The sequence below is a fragment of the Trachemys scripta genome, chromosome 4 (assembly GCF_013100865.1).
Source record: "Trachemys scripta elegans isolate TJP31775 chromosome 4, CAS_Tse_1.0, whole genome shotgun sequence".
NCBI lineage: Eukaryota > Metazoa > Chordata > Testudines > Emydidae > Trachemys > Trachemys scripta.
The window spans coordinates 104,908,548-104,928,562 of NC_048301.1; the positions used below are offsets into that span (position 1 = coordinate 104,908,548).

At 44.9% G+C, this 20,015-nt stretch overlaps 1 protein-coding gene across 8 annotated transcripts in view; it reads right to left on the minus strand.

Moving 5' to 3' along the window:
* Positions 1-725: 725 nt before the first annotated feature.
* SLC22A18 (solute carrier family 22 member 18) overlaps positions 726-20,015 on the minus strand; it is a 123,980-nt gene continuing 104,690 nt past the window's right edge. For 7 of the 8 annotated variants that reach the window (XM_034770249.1, XM_034770247.1, XM_034770253.1 and 4 more), the window contains 3 exons: positions 11,537-11,638; positions 6,610-6,730; positions 726-1,027 (listed from right to left, as the gene is read on the minus strand). In XM_034770249.1, the coding sequence (XP_034626140.1) occupies positions 840-1,027; positions 6,610-6,730; positions 11,537-11,638 (411 nt within the window). In that variant the 3' untranslated portion in view covers positions 726-839. The remainder of the gene's footprint in view (positions 1,028-6,609; positions 6,731-11,536; positions 11,639-20,015) is intronic. The other variant, XM_034770252.1, reaches the window with a different exon arrangement.

Consider the following 20,015-nt stretch of genomic DNA (forward strand, 5'->3'; position numbering starts at 1 on the left):
CTGCTTTTTTCCCACAGAATGAAATAGGTTTCAGCTAGCCGTTGCTTGGACCATCTTGAAGAAAGTCTTTGTTCTGATTCCCTATGTATGGCTGGTGGGAAGAAATGCTCTGCATTGAGGGGTTTGTGCATTAAAGCAGAAGGATACAGTACTTGGTTTCCAGAACCTAGAGGTTTTTCAATTACCTGTACTGCAGCCTGGAACACTCTCCTAAAGAGGTGTGAGTTTCTTTTTTTTCCAGGTGGGGTTAAAGCATGACTTAAATATGGATTCAGGTAGCTAACTTTAGGACACCATGTCTGAAAAATCTGGATGATGTGCCTTTACTTCCATTCTACAGTGTAAGAGATGATAGACCCACCCCTGTAAGTGGGGGGTAGCTGAAATGCAGTTGCTGAAACTTCTGTAACTTAGCACTCAATGTTGTATTGCTCAGAGGCCTAAATGGGGATCTGAGCTTCATTGTGCTAGGAACTGTTAAAACAACCTGAGCTAGTCAGTGCCTCCCCTTTACTACTAAAGAGGGAGGGCTGCATCCTGACTGGGTTCATTGACTTCAATGGAACGATGCTGATTTACATCAGCTGAGGATGGGGTCCTATCTCTTGTAATAGTGTTGAGCCCAGATGTCTGCAAACTATCAATGGTGTGGAATATCATATACTAAGGCTTTGTAACCGCTCCAATAGCAAAAGTTAGTGTATATGCTGCTGAAATGCAAAGTGTTGGCTTAAAGCTACTTTTATTTTCAATCTGGGGTGATAGAGGTAAAAGTCCTGATATATAAACCTTGCACATTTTAGTTTTTGTGGATAAAGTAGATTTACATGTAGCCTGGATTACTGAACTTTCTCCTCATTCTGGGGTACTTTATTCTTAAAAATATACAAAAACAGAGCTATATTGACAACCAGTTGCAAATAACCAAAGGCTGAGACTCCAAACATCTTGTACAAAATTCCACCTAGTGTTGGGCCCACTGTCCGTGTCAGGGGAGGAACAGATGCACATATCCCAAGCATGGCACCTACAGAAGAGGGGAGAGAAAAAGTGCATACATAAGTAACCAATTAATTCTAATTACAAAGGTTTAATGATAATTTGTTGAACAGACATAGCTTACATGGACCCTGTGTGTCCAGAAGTGTACAACTTCCACCGTGAACCATCTCAACTCTCCACTGCAGTGTTCACACAACAGGAATACTATAGTAAAGGGCAATCAGATTCTGCACTGTTCAAGAAAGAATTCAGTGCCCAATACTGGGAGCGAGGCTCTGATTCTGGAAATAGTCCTCTTAATTTGGCTTGCAACTGGGAAAATTTATTTAATTGAGGGCATGGTAATTTAGTACTCTGTCTCTTGCAAACCTTGGAAGATCAGACTTTTCTAATACAATAATTAGATGAGGCAGCTACCAGTGCATTTCCACCTTGCTAAAACAACCTATTACAGTTTGTCCTCATGCTCAGGATGTTAAGGCTTTGCAGTACAGCAACTTGGCTCTGAAAGGCTGGGCTCTAACTAGTCTTTTTCAACAGAACAGATGATGCCCTAGAAAAACCTCCTCACAAATAAAGATTGCTTCTATATGAATGAATACATGCTGGATACAATTATCTAGCTCCACCAGATTCTTGTGCCATGCTGGGAGCTTAAAGGGAGCAGGAACCACAGACCATGAGAAAGCACTTACTACTTGGCAACGCAGGGCCACTTGCATGTGTGCATGCAGATGAATGGACATGGAATATTATAACATGTGTAGTATGGTGCAGGCACATTATTCTGCTATTCATATAGGAAAACCAGTATATCACCAAAACGAAGAGTCTTAGAACAGGACAGCAGGGAAGGAGAAGGGAGATAATCTTAGACTTGGGTCACAAAGTGGGGTGTTTTTTGTTTTGTTTTGGGCCCATTTTAAATATTGATATCATTATTTCACTGCTTGCACAGGTGAGAGAACTCTGGATGTAGGCATTTGGACTTTACATAAAGATCCTGCTGTCAGGTATGGCACCATGCATGGAGGCCTGCCTAGTTAAATGGGAGCACAAATGCACTATTGATTCTACTAGTTATAAAGTGATGGAGGACCATGTAACTGGAACAGAACTGAGTCCAAAAATCTTTAGGGGAGTGTGAATTAGAGGAAATCTGACCAGTCCTCAGTCTAATGCAAATTTAAGCCTGCTGTACTTCTATTCAGAATGCTAGTTTGAGAAGGGAGCCAGTAGGAGGGGGAGTAATATGTGTGTGTGTGTCTTGGAAAAATCTTTCTGCCAGATCTTCTGGGTACTGCTCCCCATCAATGAGCTGGGTGGATCCCCAAAATTGACCTCTCCCCAGGGGGAGCAATCACACAGCCACCAAGCTTTCTGGGCAGGTTCTACAATTTCCCCCCGCCTCCAGGCATTTGAACTAAACTAATTACTATATACAGCAGCCAAACTGGCTCCCAACAGTTGAGCTGGCACTTTGTAGTGTGTGGGTGGGTTGTGTGTGTATGTTTAATCAGATATCCATCCTCTAAACAGGCCCAGGCTCCAGGTCTGCACCTCTGAAAGGTTTATTTTGCTGAAAGATAATTTCTGTTTCCTAAAGAACCAGCTAGATCCAAATTAGACCCACCAGTATGAACCACCTCTGATCTTTAGGCAGTTTGAATTTTGCAGCGTGCGACTATAGGGCTAGTCTACACTGGCAACGCTAAAGCGCTCCGCGGCAGCACTTTAACATGCCTTGTGTGGTTGTGGTGCAGCTCCCAGTGCTGGGGCATTGTTTACGCTGGCGCTTTACAGCACTGCAATTTGCTGTGCTCAGGAGGGTGTTTTTTCACACCCCTGAGTGAGAAAGTTGCAGCATTGTTAATTGCCAGTGTAGACAAGCCTTTTTGGGATGGGCAGGGACGCTTTAATGTTTTGTGACAGTGGAAAAGAAAATCCTCACTGGACAACTGGCTTCCACTAACTTCTATCCAGTCTTCCAGGTCTTTCATAAGAGGGGCACTCTAATCTGGGGCTAATCCCCTCTTTATCATAAAGGCCTGACCCAGCGCTTATTAAGATCAATGGAAAGACTACAACTGACCCAGACAATACTGGATAGGGACCTTAATGAAAAGATCTTCAGAAGATTCCTTCAGAGAGACTCAAGACAGACAATTCCAAAGGGAGTTCCTCAAGCTGAACTGGCGAATAGAACAATTTTGTGAACGTGAGTGTTCTTTAAATTGACTAAAAATCTTCAAGGCTAACGCCACTTCCTATGTTTTTGATGTTAAAAGCTTTAATGTCACAATATCACATCAATCTTCAGAGCTATTAAAAGGCAGAGATTTATTAACAAATGCAACTAGAAATGACTAATTTGTAGCGTAAATTGTACATTTGTACAGTTGGGACAATAGTTTTATCTGGAATGTGGGTGGAACGGCTACTGTATGGTGCCACCCATGACCAGAAATGGATGGCAGACATTTTAGTAACATTGTTTCTCTGGAACACACCCATACTACATTACACAGGTAGTCCAAAGAAGCAGCTTACACACTGAAATTGCTCTGCTAGGTCAGGCACTCTTGATTTCACTGTTGCCTCTGCCTTGATGTAAAGTTTTAAAAACAAAATCCTACTTGAGAAAGTGAATGACTCTCAGCACTTGTCTTTAGTATCAGGCTGTACAAGTTTTACCCTGACCTCCTCATGCTTTTGCTAAAGAACTGCAATCCTGACCTGCAGCAGCACCTCCTACCAATCTAGTTTTGAGCCCAAACACAACTCTGCCAACCCACCTCAATGCTGACCTGCTACAATCCCCTGCCATTGTAGTCCTTGGCCCATGCACAGCTCTCCAAATGCACACAATCTTTTCTTGCAACATTCCCCAATGTGCTAGTTCTGGGCTCCATACAACCTTTGCATTGCAAGTGCACCTTTGTCCTAAGTTGCAGTATCACCCTCTCCACTGTCCTTCAGCAGAGACTGCCAATCTTGCTGAATTGGGGGTGGGAGGTGACTTAATAATGTACGCAAACAAACAAGGACTACGAAGAGGCCACTAAACTCATGCTCACTTGTGACCGAAGTTAGCCTCTGGGCTTTGAAAGAGGAGCATGCTCCATTTTTCTTCACAAAAGCCTTTTGAGAGCAGTCTGGATGATTTCCAGATTTGCTCTATGTTTAAATGCCATTTCTGCCCCTCCTCCACTGCCCTCCCTCAAACATTTTTTGAAGACTTGAAACTCCTGGTTTTCATTCGCACAGAATCGAGTCCTGGAAAGTTCTGTCCTTAGCTCAGTGTGAACTAAATACGTTTTAGCAAACAAATTAAATTCTAACTGAGATTCAATGGCTCTAAATGCTCACAATGTATGCGGGATAGATTTCAGCCTTAAATTAATCAGGCTAACAATGGGACATTGTCATCCAGAAAAATCCCAAAGTGCTTTACAACCTTTGACAGACTGTACAAACTTTGAGTTAAATTTCAACTGGGCTCTGTATAGACACTTGCCCATAAAGCTGCAGCCGGAATGGGGAATGCAGGATAGAATCTGACTGGTCCAGTTATGGATCTCTCAAAAGAGAACAACTCCACAGATATTTGTGGAGTGGAGCCATGCGGGCAGGGCTTAAGAGAGCAGAAGTATCACCTGCAGATAGGTACTAACTCATCTTAATATGCCCCATTCCACACAAAAGGAGCTCTACTTCTAGCAAGAATAATTTGGACAGAGATGGTGGGGGCCAAGCAAGGCTCACCAGAACATTGCTGTGGCAGCACAGATGTGTGCACACATTTTCTGGCCACATCTGAAGGAAATAAATATACATGCCCACCATTGAACCACAGCCTCTTCTATGGCAAAATGCAGCAACTCTTAACAGCACATGGAAACATCACAAAATAATTTAAGCACAATTATTTATAACCAGCTGCAACCCAAAGCTGTAGCTGCTATGTATGGATTATGGTGGCTGGCTCTGTGGGTAACCATCAGCAGTTTCGCTGTCTCTTCACATACAACAGTGAAGCTGTCAGGCAGAAGTCTTTTGTTTTGTCCATGGTAGATAGGACAATAAGGTTGCTTGGCAAAACCCAGGAGTCTGCTGGGCTTAGCAGCCTCTCAGTTGCCCACTACGATATTGGAAAGGAAGGTTCAGAGTGTCATGCTGATGTTGGTACAATATGTATGGCACTGCATCCCGGGAGAACTCTTTCATTGAAGGAAGGCATGGACATTCAGATGATGAAGACTTTTTCAGGACTTTGACCCTTCCTCTCCAATAGGGTGATGGCCAGACACTTCCTTTATTATAATACACAGAAATCATGACTCCTTTTAAGTTTCATGTCTATGGTGACTCTCTGCCTGAACAGGGCCCCTCATTTGCAAGAATATGCGACCATGTTTCAATACTGAGCATTTATTGTTTATCATGGTGTCCCATAGCCTGGTTTTGCATGAAAAGAAGCACCTGAGTAACAGGAAAGCTATGTGGACCTTTCCTTGTTGGATCCAGCCATATGGCTGGGTATTTGCAAGTGGAAGTGCAGGCAGCAAGAGCCTGAATGACTACGAGGAACATACAGTCATAAATGGAGTGTTTGGTCAGTACTGTACAACCTAGTCCTCTGTTCATTCTGTACCTGCTCATCCTGATTTCCGACATAAATTACATGCAATTGTTTGAACAGGATTTCTCAGGGAATGGCACGTTTCTCAGAAATGTGCCTTACTGTAAAATGAAAACTGCACAACCACACTGCAGCAGTGTGGCAAGGGCGCTATGAAGTGTGACCACCTTAAAATATGACTCAGCTCATTAGCTGTCCTATATTGTAGCTCTTCCTTTTATCCTAGCCTCTTCAAAGGCCAAATCTATTAATCTCAATCTTATGATCCTAAATCAGAGGTCCCCAAACTGTGAGGCGTGCCCACCTAGGGGCGGTGCAGAGGAATGTTCAGGGGGCTCTGCTCCTGGTCTCGCCCTCAGCTGTGACCCCAGCCTCAGCCCCCTTATTCCTGTCCACATCCCCCCCCTCCCAGAGCCATGACCCTGCTCCAGGGGAGGAGGGCGCAGACATAGGTAAGGGGGGAAATGAGGTAAAAAGTTTTGGGAGCACTGTCCTAAGTGCAGAGGGCTGACACAAGGCCTTGTGATTCACCTAAGCCGTAAGCATAAGTAAAGCTTTGCACAGCTCCTCTGCAGCAAGGTGGATTTTAGTCTAAGTAAAGGCTGCAGGATTCTGCATCTTGTTATGCTGTCAGTTGATGCTGGTCACTGGCTCACTGCAGGCCTCCTTGTAAGTCTAGGCCTGCTTCTTCTGACCAGCATTCATTGGTTGGCAGAGATGCAGGACTAATACAGGTTACGCTTTGTTCTTAGTCAAATTATGCCTGATGGGATGTGCTGGGAACTCGGCATTCTTCCCACAACGCTTTAAGTCGTGGTTGGCAGCACAGCATCAGCACAGCAGCGTTTATGCACATGCCAGCTCACAGCTTGAAACCTCAGGCTTTAAAAGTCACAAGGCACAGAGTCTGAGCTGGAAGATCGTCTAATTAAAAAAAAAAAATCTAGTCTTTTCACAAGTCTTACCAGTGTCAGAAGGAGGGACGGACTTGGTGAGAATGCTGTCCGTAATGATGCCCATAGTGCAGAGTGCAAATACCATGGGGAGAGCAATGATGCAGTAATGGAACACGTTGGTCATCAGCGCCTAAGTGACAGAACAAAATATACCACGTCTATTAGAAAACCAGCTCCTGGGCAGCACAAAGGATAACGTCACTGATGAGATACAATCCTACCTGGATTTTCATAAATACATAGTGCACTAGACTCCGGGTTGGTGTACAGTGATGAAGCTCTGATGCAGCACCAATAGAAGATCCAGCCCATTCAAATCACTTCTGTTAAATTTGTGTTTAATGCATTATTATAAACATTCAGTATATGTAAGAAACTATAACCTGTACATTAAGGGAGAACCTCATCTAGTTTTGCTTTGCTAATTCACAAAGCGTGACAATTCCCACAATCCCCCCTCCTTCCCCCAGGCTGTCTGCTCCACCTCTCAGGAAAAATTTAATAGCAGGGGCCTGTAGTACAGCCTCTTTAAGTCTTCATTACTTATACAAAACACGCTACAGCACCCATTATAATGCATCATCATAAATAATTAAAACTAAACTTCGCTTGTCAAAATAAATGAACACAGCACATTATGTAATACTGTACCCTTGGGATCGCTAATCCTGTTTGTCAGTATACTTGCTAATGAATTCACTGAATTCAGTAATCTGGAATGGGTCTCCCAGTCATAAGGACACGTTAATGAGCATAATTAGTGAATGTAACAATTTTCTTATTGCACATGTTCTGAGCAGAGACGTCATTTCAGCAGTTTATTACTTAAACAAAAGTACAAGAATAAACTTCTTATGTAGTGGGGCTAAACCAGCTCTGAATTCATTCACAATCCCGACTGGTCAAATGAATGGATTTCTTTGGAGCACGGAAAGGAAATTAATGCCCCTCCTCCCTCGCTCTGTACTGGAAGTCTCTTAGCCTATGTTTGCTTTTGAGGTGTGTTTCTTTTACTGTCATCTGGAGATCATTTATATCCTTTGTTAAGCTGGAAGTTTTACTCATTGGATCATCCTGCATGGATTTTCCTTTCATAAAATCCAGTCAGCGTCTCTTGGTTACAGAGAGAAAACAAGCCCAGAAACATACCTAACTCATGACCTGCTCATGCTGAGGTTTAAAACATTTTCCTGACTGGATTAAAAAGTATGTATATATTAAACCCCTGTCTGGAGGCAAAGGTAGATAAGTGCCTTGATTTCCATGGGACCTTTGCCTAAGTTTTGGGTCAGGACTAAAGGATATAGCCTTGGCGCACAAAATATTCAGACCAGTGGATGGATGATAAGAGCTCCTTTGTTAGAGCAAATGCTTCTAGAGCTCATGCAGGGATCTCAGGAGAGAACACAGCTTTAACACTCCCCTGACCTCTGGAAATTGTCTGCCACCTGGGCAGTGTAGAGGCAGCAGAACCATGTCTCCCTGAATTAGACAATAAATGCTGGACGGGCCCTTCAATAACAAACAACAAAAGTGGGGAATGACCATTAAAAGCAGAGGGAGTGCTGGGGAGAGTGCTCCCCCCCCCGCTGAGGCCCTATAGGAATCAGGGTTGGAAGGCCTCAGTATGAACATGACTTCCAAACCTGGAATTTATTTTTCAGATAGGGAGGGTTGTGCCTGGGGTCCCAGGAGGGGGCTCAAAGGCAGATGGATGGGAAACAGGAGAGAAGGGGCAGGGCAAGTCAAAAACATGCACCCCCTAGAGGAAAACATCCCTCATGTGACTGCCAAACCTTTCTGCAGCCCCTCCCAGACCCCGTTAACTCATAAGCCTTCCCACATCTGCAAATGAGAAGCATCATCTCCTCTGACCACTGATTGCCCATCCCAGCTGTTCAAACTCCCCACATCTCCCAGCTGACCCACCCCTGCTGCATCTTCAACCTCCAGGTAATAGGCACCCATCATCTAGACTCCTTTCAAGCTGCAAAATTATCCTCTGAGGCCATGAAAAGTCCCACCAAGCACCTCCTGTGCTAGATGCCAAAACCCTTCCAGGGAGATTTTTAGGTTTCTTTTTCAAACATCTGCTTTCTCTACTTGCTTCCACTCTTGAGGAAAAGGCTTTGTTTTGCAGACATGGCATCCATTGGCAGGCCAACAATAGCAAGTACATAGTAGGAGGAAAAAATTAAATTGATCTATTTTTAATGCTCATGCTTGAAAGGGAGGGAGGGGGAATTAAAGTCAAACATTTTATGACCCCAGATCTGTAATCTGAGTGCTGAGGGCAGCCAGGGCCCCCCTGACACTGCAACAAGCTGCCTCAACAAGGCTCATCCCTGTTGGGACTTCCATTATGAAAAGCCACCCCACACACAGATGTTTTCTTGGCAGCCCCTCGAACAGAGGACTTTTTAATAAGCTCTCCTGGGTGGAAAGGACTGCAGCTGTATTTTCCTATGAATAGTTGTCCTAGGAAGTCATTCCCGACCCTTGTCTCTCAGGCCCATGCCGTCAGGATGTCCCCAAGCCCCCTAGGCATGTCCTAACTGCCAGCTCTGAAGTGAATTCACAGCAGAGTTCCCCCACAAAGTTAGTAAGAACTTCTTTGGGCTGGATTTCTTCCAACCGTGGCTCATTAATCCACAGTTATATGTGCTGCCCTGCAACAACACTGTGATCTATACAGAGGAAACTTAAATTATGCTCTTTAAATTACTCCCTTTTTATCCTTCCTCATTATTATTACTAAAAACATGCATCCTATTCCTACTGCTTTGGATGGGTTTCAAGTCTTTTCAATGACACCTCATCTAACAAATTCACAAAACAAAGAGTCTGAATGAGAGATGCCATCTTGCTTGGCTCATGATGTTCTCATTATTGCCTTCGCTCATTTCTAAATCTTCTGAGGTAATTAAAGTCTGGAGCATTGACAGGAATGCTAAAATGTTTCAGTGAACCTGCTCCATCACTCCTGAGACAGCAAGACTAAGGAGGGTAATTGGGCTCCACTCAGGTTCTGCATCTCAGGCGGTGCCATTGAAGTTCATCCATTAGGCTTGTTTCAGGCCAGCTGTGTGTGTGATGATGATGAATGGCATGCTGGACTTATGGCAGCACAGTATGCAACCCCATGTAGGACCCATATTGTGCTCATGATTTTGATTCCTCAGTTCTCTGGCTGGTAGGGTTTAGAAAGCGCTGCTAAGACATGCCATTCTATCTGGGTTGAGCAGGGAACAGGTGATTTGCACCCCTTTGGTTTGACCCAATTTGGTGCTCATGCAGCCTCTGTGTGGAAGCACAGATCAGCACAAAGCAATCAGGTGACTTGGCACAAGGTCACCCAATGAAACGATGGTTTACTTTCTCAGATTAAAACTCCAGACCTTCCTGGTTCCTAGCTCTGTGCCCTAACTTGTATAGGGGACAGACACAGTGTTGCCTAGTAGTTCGAGTATGGGTCTGGAAGTCAGGAAAACTGGGTTACTATTCCTTCCTCTGGCATGGATTTGATATGTCCTCTTGGAAAAGTCACTTAACCTCTGTGTGCCCACAAACAAGGTTACAGTGCAACAGGTATGTGAATAAGACCTGTCATTTTTGCCACAGTAACACGGCCATTTCATTGCAACATACACAATAATCAAATGCTAGTTAGAGGGTTCAAGGCCAAACTATTCAGTGAATTTCTAAAGGCCAACAGCTGAATCTATTGTCATTTTTCTCTGTCATCCTCGTCCAAGACTTCATGCACCCTGGAGTCTTGGCAGTTCTTGGCAGTTCAAGACTGAGGTACACAAAAATTGTTCTCTGCTTCATTCCCAAAAGGCACTAAACTCGATTGTTCAAAACGACCAACCCCTAATATCACTAGCAAACTTTTGTCAAAGTGTGGTTTTTTTTCCTGTAACTTTCACTTACTTTCAGAGAAGTTCAGGAAACATAACCAAGCAAAAACTGAGGGTAAGATTTTCAAAAGCATCAAGTTACTCAGGCCAGTTCTAAACATGGTTTTGTACTGGTATGACTCTTTGGGTTAGGTGTGTTGTGGGATTTCGTTATTGTTGTTTTTGTTTACCAAAAGAGTTATACCAGTACAACCTCTAGTGTGGTCACAGTTAGGGCTTATCTACATTACAGTGCCTTGGTTGGTATACCTATACTGGCATAGTCTCCTAGTGTGTAGACACAGCATAAGCCAACAGTAGTTCTGTCAGCACAGTAATGTCCTTGAACGGCATTAGCTAAGCTGATGGAAGCACTCTTCTGTCAGCACAGTTCTTACACTGGGGATTTTGCTGGCATAGTTGTATGAAACAGCAGGGATGGGTGGGTGCGTGAGTGCATGAGTGCGTGTGATGCCAGTAAACTCTGTTGGGTAGATGAGGCCTTCCAGCAGTATGAAGTTTTCTTATACTAATACTAATACAGCTTGTTCCCTTTCCCATATAGGAAGCACCTTTATACCACTCTAACTGCATCCACTAGGGGGTTGTACTGATTTAACGGCACCAGTACAGGTTGAGAGTATAACTTGTGTGTAGACAAGCTCTTTAGGAACACAAGTTTCACTGAAAGTCAGTGAACCTTTTGACCTAAGTCACTAAGGGTTTGTCTATGCTGCAAAGCCATATTGCTTTACTTCATTAAAGCAGTACAACCTCTCTATTGTGGGCATGGTTATATTGGTAAAAAGGTGCTTCATGTCAGAATAGCCATGCATGTATGGGAAGGGGGATAACTATGCTGATAAGTCATACTAAACATACTAATATAACTGCATCTACACGATAGCTGTTACCTGTATAGCTATATTGTTTTTTTTTAAAAAAAAAACACCCCTCACCAATATATTTATACCTGCATAACTTTTAAATGTAGGCCAGGCCTAAGGTTCTTTTAAAAATCCCACCCATTGTCTTACCATAGCAAGGCCCACTCCACTGAAGACTAAGACACTCAACATGATCAGGGTCCTCTCTGTAAAGCGACTAGTTAGTCTTCCAATTACCAGACCCTGAACAACCTAGAAAAAGAGCAAAGACACATATATGTTAAGTACCATATGAAATATCTTACAGGGCAAGCTAGAGAGGTGGAGCTGTTGCTAGTGTTTCAAGCAAGGGTCTGGGAATCAGGACTTCTGTATTGTATTCCCAGCCATCACTGATGTGTTGAGTGACCTCAGGTGAGCTACTGACCACCTATTCCTCAGTTTTCCCATCTGTAAAATGGGAATAAGTGTACGTCACTATCTCAGTGGGTGGTTGCAAGACACAATTCATTAGTGTATGTCAAGCACTTGGACCTGAAAGGCACTTGGGATTCAAAGTGCTGTGTTATGAAATGCATTCTAGATGAAATTTATCCTGTGCAGAGGACCAGCACAAAATCTATGTGTCACTTAGGACCTCTATGTAGGGTTTAAATGGATTTAAATGTTTTGTATTCCAATGATAAAGCTACACAAATCTGCCAGAAAGATATATGATATCCTCTAGGGTGTGGATTTTCCCATTAAACCGTGTTCTTACTAGAACTGGTCAAAACTTTCAAATGAAATTTTTTTGGATGTAAAATGCCTTTTATACCGACATGAACATTTTTATTAAATATAATTCATTTTGGTTGAAATTTTTCATTTTGATAAATGTTGCAATTTTTTTCCTGAAATTTTCATTTTGATGTGGGGGACGGGAGGAGGAACACACTTGCCTTTCCTTCTCTTCCTGTGTTTTTTATAAGTATAAAAAGTATTGCAATGGGTTTTAAAACTGGAAAAAAGTGAGAGAGTAGGTTATTCTCCACCCTGAGTGGGAGGGAAAAAATTTAAACAATTTTTTTCACAAAAAATTAAAACCCTCATGAAAAATTTCAAACACAATGAAAAACTATGTCTTTTGACTCTTTTCATAAGATATACTTACCTTTTTCCATCCAGCTCTAGTAACTATGATTTTGTTTTGCTTCCCCCTCCCCTGAGAGTGAGTAAATACTATAAATATAAATTAGAAATACCAAATAGATCATCTTCCTGATACAGTGATTCTGAGTGCTCAGTACACTCCTCAAGACAGTGTAATAAACATTTTAATTTAGGGACAGGCATGATAGAAACATCTGTGGAATACTGGAAAAAGTAATGAATTTTTAACAAAAAACTGAAGGGACACTAGCAACAGTTACTCCCAGCCTTTGTCTTGTCTATAATGATGGTAAGCTCTTTGGGGCGCAAGTAGTGTCTACACTGAAGCACTACAGCAGCACCACTGCAGTGGTGCAGCTTTGCTGCTGTAGCCTTTTAAGTGTAGACATACCCATCGTAAAATGCCTAAAACTATGAGGCCTTGATCTTGGCTGAGACCACAAAGCACTATTGGAAGGTAAAGACTGCAACATTCAATAACTACTTTAAAAGAATGTTGAGGTTGCCAAGTCAAGCACTCTAAAGTGAGGAAATACTAGAACTAAGGTTGCCCATGTAACCTTAATTCAGCCCCCCTTGTGTGTATGCATTATGATACAAGCTTTAATTACATGATCACATGCTATTTTTTCCATAGGGCACCTGTTTCACTGAATGCACACGAGGGCCCTTTGCTGGGAATTAATCAGGATTGGATAGTGAAAGAGACTGTTGGACCCCTGATTCATTTGTTCAGAAGTGAAGAAGGCTGGGGCTAGCAGGAAGGGAAAGGATAATCTCATGGTGAAGACAGCTGAATGCCTCCTTGGAGAATTTGGTTCTCTCTGCTTCTATCTCTGTGATGCTGGGCAGTCACTTAAACCAAACTTTTCACAAGTAGCCACTAACTGTATGTTCCTCGATTTCTGGGTGCCCAACATGAGACACCTGGAGCTGGATTTGCAAAATTGCTAAGCACTCACAGCTACAATTGAAGCTGTGCTCTGAATATGTAAAATCCTATAAAAATGCTAAATACTCTGAAAATTCAGGCTCTTGGGCCAAGCCCCACAAAGGTATTTATGGACATTAGGCGCCTAAATACCTTCCTGACTCAGAGTCATGGTGCATGAAAACTAGTGGACATCTTGGTCTTAATTTCTCTATATTTCAGTTCCCCACCTGTAAAGTGGTGATAATAACAGCATCTATTCTCACAAGGGTGTTGAGAAGATAAATTCATTGATGTTTGTGAAGCACTCAGAGGCTATGGCAAGAGCACCACAGGTATAACCATGAGGAGATTAATTATTGTGTATTCAGTGCTGGGTTTGTTGATATGCAGTAAATGAAGACGGGGGTCACCCACTGAATGTGAAGGAGAGAAAAAAATATTGAATAACTGGCTTTCACTGAATGAGGCAGGGATCCTGTGGACAAATAGTATGTGATCATGTAATTAATGACCTGGCACATTTTGGATGCTACTAGGTCGACTAAAAAGTGTCATGTGAGGTCTCAAATAAAAGCCAGTGTCACAGTGGTCATCAATATTATTGCAAAATGTATGTACGGATGTGTGTAAGGATTTATGTATAGAAACAGAAAATTACATTTTTAAAGTCATTGTCTAGGGACTGGTCACCAGCAAAGGTGTAAAAATATGTTTTCTGTCAGACAAGAAATGTTAATCTATCCGGCTGTTTACATGTATATTAAGTATTGTATGGCTGACAACAGGTCTCCTCTCACAAGACTAAACTGGATGATAATACAGATTGTAAAAATTTCAGAGAGAGAATAGTAACAGGAAGAACCAAACAATGTGGGGGGCATGGGTGACCCGTGAACCACCAGCTTGGGGATGCTAGCCCCCAGCCCCACCCCTTCCGTGCCCCCCCTCACCGGAGCCCAGACCCCTCCCACTGCAACTACCAGTCCCCACCCCGGGCTAGTGCCCCCAGCTCTGGAGCACCAGGAGGGCGGGTGTTGTGGCCCCAGCCCAAGCCGGGGCCACCGCACAGGGGGAGCTGCAGAGCGGGAAGCAGGAGTGGGCCTAGGCACAGAGCATGGGCGGGGACACACCTGGCTGTTTGGGGAGTCACAGCCTCCCCCAGACTATGATACCTGCCACCTATGGCTGGGGGGCGGGGCAGAGGAAGGGAGACCCCCTATCTTGAGGTGCACATCAAAGGTTTGCTCTAGTGTATTTGGGGAACAAAGACGACACCCTGGCATCCTTCACTGAAGAAGTAAATTGCATCTACTTCCTGGAAGAGGGGTCTCATGCAGGCCTGGCTGAAAACACTGGAGAGAACTGGATGAGATAAGCTTCTTTGGACAGGAGGGTAACTTGTTAGTAAATTTTAGTCTCTAGGAAGCATGTATGTAACCATGTGTTTCCAGTCTTCTTACTCACTCTTACTTGAATCTCTGTTCATTGATAATTACCTTATTCTTGCTTTCACTAGAAACATTCCTAAGTGCTGTGGTGATTCTGAGTGCAATCTTACAAGCTGGCGTGTGCTGTTCTTCTGGGAGCAGCAGGCCTGGTAATTCTGAGAGCGTTCAGTGGGCAAGGGGCTGGGCACAACAGGAAATGCTCCCAAGGACTCAGGGTTTGGTGTGTGCCTCTTGCTAATGTGTACAGATAGAGGGAGGCCTGGAAGGCAGTGCTTGTGTTGCCTGAGGCTGGTGGTTTCAGGGAGCTGATCCACAGCAGCCACAGAGAAGACTTCCTCACGCTATGGGCAAGTGATGGTGACGTGCTTCTCAACCTGGGCTACCCTTGGGGAGCGTCACAGCATTAATTGGCACCCTCAAGCCCAAGGCAGAGCCTCAAAAGACTGAAAAGAAGAGAAAACAACAATATGGGGGGTGGGGCGAGGGGAGGGAGAGATAAAAAAGCACATCCATGATCATACCCTCAGTTCAGGTAAATCAACGCCTGCACAATTACTTCAATGTACACCAGCTAAGGACCTAGGGTGCTAAAACTCTCTCTTTCTCTCTAATACATGACATTTACTCACTAAAAGTTGTCTGGGGCTACTGTGGTCTCTGTCCTTTGGAGCAGCCAGGAACAGGGTTAAGCAGGAGGGAGTGAGCAGAAATACTTATCATACCCTGGCCCTCTCAGCAATGGGAGGATGGGAAAAGTGGTGAAATAGCCACATCCATTCTAGTTACCAGTAGCAGGAAGGAGGGGGAGAGGCTGATGAGAATGTTGCATTGGAGCTGCAGTGAGCCACAGAATAAATACTGTGTGACACCCTAACATTGGCCTGCAATGCTATGTCAATATATGGGGTGACTGTCAGAATAGCTGGGTGAGCCAGCTGAGGTGGGAGCAGTCTGTCAGAACTACCAGGCAGCCGGGAATTCTCCCAGCAAGGCAGCACCACTGAGCAGACTAAAGTTGCAGCTTTGATTAGGAACCTTCTTTGGGATCATCTGGTTAGGCCCTTGCTTGTGGGCTCTGGTTGATTGGCATGGGTCTATCACAGGACTTGCAGGGAATGACCTCAGTGCTCACCAGCTCAGGCATAGGGATGACTCACTAGTGAGGCTGAGCGAGGCCAACTGCAAATCATGCTGTGCAATGGCAGGAGGTGGTTAGTGGGGTGATGACAGCGCTACAAGCAATTTGTGGCTCCATTCAATGGAGGGAGGAGAAGTGGCTGAGTAATGCTTCTCTAGGCTTACCTTTTTAAAAGTGTGCCGTCATTCGCCTTTTGCTACATTCCAGTCTAACTAATGAAATCTCAAGGAGATGCATGCCACGAAGGCCTGCTACTGCTGGAGTGGACCTGCAGCTTTGCTGAGTCATAGCTGCTCACCCAACAGGTATTGTAATGAGATCTGGAGTGGAGATGAGCCCCTCCCAAGGCCCAGTTTGATCTCTGTGTGACTGACTCAGCCACAGTGAGTTTCTAATACCGGATTAGAAATCTGAGCTACTTACCTTTTCACACTGAGCAATGCAAGTCTGAATTTTCTCAGACCTGAACTGAATGTGTGTCTTTATTTAACTGGGTTACACCATACACATCCAGCCCATTCCCTGCCCCAGTTTGTCTCTTCCTCATCTCTCGACTGTGGTGGTGACCGGAGCTAAATGCTTAGCAAGGATTATTTGCATATGCAGGCTTTTTGCGGGGAGAGGGATTGTGTTTATCTACACCCCTAGTTTTGCAAACATAGTCGCGCTGCAAAAATAGTGGGTGCAGCTTTAGAGGCTGGGCTGAAGCTCCTTGAAAACTTGGCCCTTATTGCGCCCATAAGTCTCCATGAAGAGCCTTCATGGCACTGAAAAAGTAGCAGTGGAACGCGAGTATTATTTCTCTCTTTGTGTTCTGAGCTCCTTCCTTGCATGTAGCCTCTGTTTCAAAGAGCATGCCGGGGGCTGTCTATCATGGGCTTATTCTTACCCATATGGTGCTGACCTTTGTCCTTTGAAGTACTGTGAAAAGAGACCTTGCAGAAATCTAGTCTGTCATCAGTGAACAAAAGAGGAAGGAAATAGTTTGCAAGTGAAATTACAAGAGCCGCCCATGGCTGTGTACACATGCCACAGGTGAAACAGCTTGATCTTTTCTTCTTGAAAGACAGATGAGCTGCTGAACTGCCAGTGGAAATATTGATCTGGAAACTCCCAGCAAATACTTTTAAGCAGTGAAATCTCTCTCTAACCTCCATGCTCCATTTGCAATTTAAGTATTTATCCACAGTACAGCAGTCATTGGGTGAGACAGGGAATGACTCTTTAGTCCAGTGGTTAGGGCACCCAACTGGGAGGTGGGAGACCCAAGGTAGGTTGACACAGCAAGCAGCTGCCCAAAGCAGCGTGTCTCAGCACAGGATGACAGACTTGGGCTTGCAAAGGCCAGGGCTAAAAATAGCTGAGTAGACATTCAGACTCTGCCTCTTTAGCCCACCCCGCTCCCAAAACTTCAGAACCTGAGCCTGAATGTCTACCTAGCATTTTTTTTCCCCCACAGCACAAGCCGCACAAGCCCGAGGCTGTAGCTCGGGGACTCAGTGCTGCTCGCTGTGTAGATGCACCCCCAAAGTCCCATCTCTCTGCTCCAGTCACTCTTCCATTATCTATCCACAGTGGAACAGCTTAAACAGGAGAGACTCAGGGAGCTCTGCATCAGACTATCCCATAGCCCAGTGGTTAGGGGGCATGGATCAGCATTCGTGTCACACGCCCTGTCAGTGCCCGGGCTGGGGATGCTAACAATCCAACCAGCAGACCAAATTGATGAATCCTGGTCATGTGCCACCTGAGGCATGTTGTGCATGTGCTAAGAAGAAGTACTTAGAGCACTCCCCTGGTGAGGGGAGACCCTTGTTCAGATCCTTTTTGCCCCTCTGACAGAGAGGCAAGGAATTGAACCTGGGTCTCCCACATCGCAGGGGAGTGCTCCAACTCCTGGGCAAAAAGTATAAGGAGGGCACCACCGTCACCACCTCCTGTGGCCATTTTGTGTGGAGTAAGGCAGCGCCCAAATACATTCTCATAAGAAATACCTTGGGTGTGTAAGGCACCTGACTGCAGGAGAGGTGTTCCCATTCATGGATCACTATGCAGAGATAGGCACTTACCTGCAGCCTAGATTTAGGTACCAATCTCTGGGCGGGGCTTAGGACACACCCTTCTCATTGCCAGCTTCCATTTGGCTAGCTTAGGCAGCTCCCCAACTCGTGTGCTGTCTTTTTGTGGATGGCATTCTTAGGTGCCTATCCTCTCCCCATTTATTGTATAGGGAGCCTAGGTGCCTAACTCAGCTTTGGGAGTTAGAGTGTTGGTCCTGTGATTTTCCAGGTGCCTAAAAGTTAGGTACTATGACTAGGGTTTCCAACGGTCTAATTGCACAAACCCAAACATCCTTGCCCACCCCTTCCCCAAGGCCATGCCCCTTCTTGGGGGAGGGATAGCTCAGTGGTTTGAGTATTGGCCTGTTAAACCCAGGGTTGTGAGTTCAATCCTTGAGGAGGCCACTTAGGGATCTGGGGCAAAATCAGTACTTGGTCCTGCTAGTGAAGGCAGGGGGCTGGACTTGATGACCTTTCAGGGTTCCTTCCAGTTCTAAGAGATAGGTATATCTCCATATTAAAAAAAAAAAAAAAAAAATCTCCGAGGCCCTGCCCTCCAGTTCTCCTCCCTCTGTCACTTGCTTTCCCCCACCCTCACTTTCACCGGGCTGGGGCAAAAGGGTTTGGAGTGTGGGAGGGAGCTCCAGGCTCAGGCTGAGCGTGAGGCAGGGGGTTGGGGCACAGGAGGAGGTTCAAGGTGCAGGCTCTGGCTGGCCGGCACTTACCTTGGGTGGCTCCCAGAAGTGTCAGCATGTCTGGCAGCGGCTCCTAGGCTCAGGGGTGGCTAGGTGGCTCTGCCCCCTGCCTGCAGCTCCCATTGGCCGCCGTTCCCTGTTCCCAGCCAATAGGAGCTGTGGAATCAGAGCTCAGGGCAGGGGAGGCACGCGGAGACTCCCTGGCCACCCCTGCATCTAGGAGCTGATGCCGGCTGCTACTGGGAGTGCCGCGGAGCCAGGGAGCCTGCCTTAGTCCCGCTGCGCCACTGGACTTTTAGCGGCCTAAAATCTCCTGGATTGGCTTCAGTAGTCTCCAGGAGATCAAGCCCGATTCTGGGAGACCCAGGCCAAACTGGGAGGGCTGGCAACCCTAACTATGATGCTCACTGTTGCAACACTTAAGTCCCTTTGTGGATCCCATTCAGAGCATTTAGAGAAAAGGGATTTTAAAAGAACACAGTCTAAGTGTATGTCTACCTTTCCTAAAGGCTCACTATCCCCATGGTAACCTGAGCAGGCCTAGCTTCTTCAGACAGTTTGGTGGTTGCCTGCATCTTAGTCTGGTTCCTACAAATGCTCCTTATTAACTAAACCACTATGCTCATACAATAGACATCCCAGTAATCAGGTCAGCATACAGAAGTTATTCCAGAACAGCTCCAGTTCTGTCAGCGGATTGAGGGGAGAACTGTACAATCACAGATTTCATCCATGTGCACTCTACAGAAGTTCAGCAGGTACCATGTAATCTATAAAACACTGAACAGCCACTGGATGTACATGCAACTCATTCAAAAACCAGATCAGCAGCCACAGGACAACAACAACAAAAAGAGGAAAATGTGGCTTTGGAAAGCCCTCCGCCCCTTGAATTTCAGGACCTGTACAAAGCCCTTAGAATGTGGGAAGGTAAAGCCTACTTTTTTATTTTATCAGCTGGTCACAACTTGCTGTCACAAACACCTTTTGATTTGAACCCGCTACTTAATGTCTGTGAGACTGATGATAGCATATAAAGATGCTGGGTGGTGGGAAGATAGATAAACTGAGTCCCAAACTGCTGACCATAGCATCTTGCCTGAAAGAATACAGAATATTTTATATTTTGCAAGCTCCAGTGTGTCATTCATCTTTTCTATTGGTTTAAATTCTTCAGACCAGGGAAACTGAAGGACTTTGTG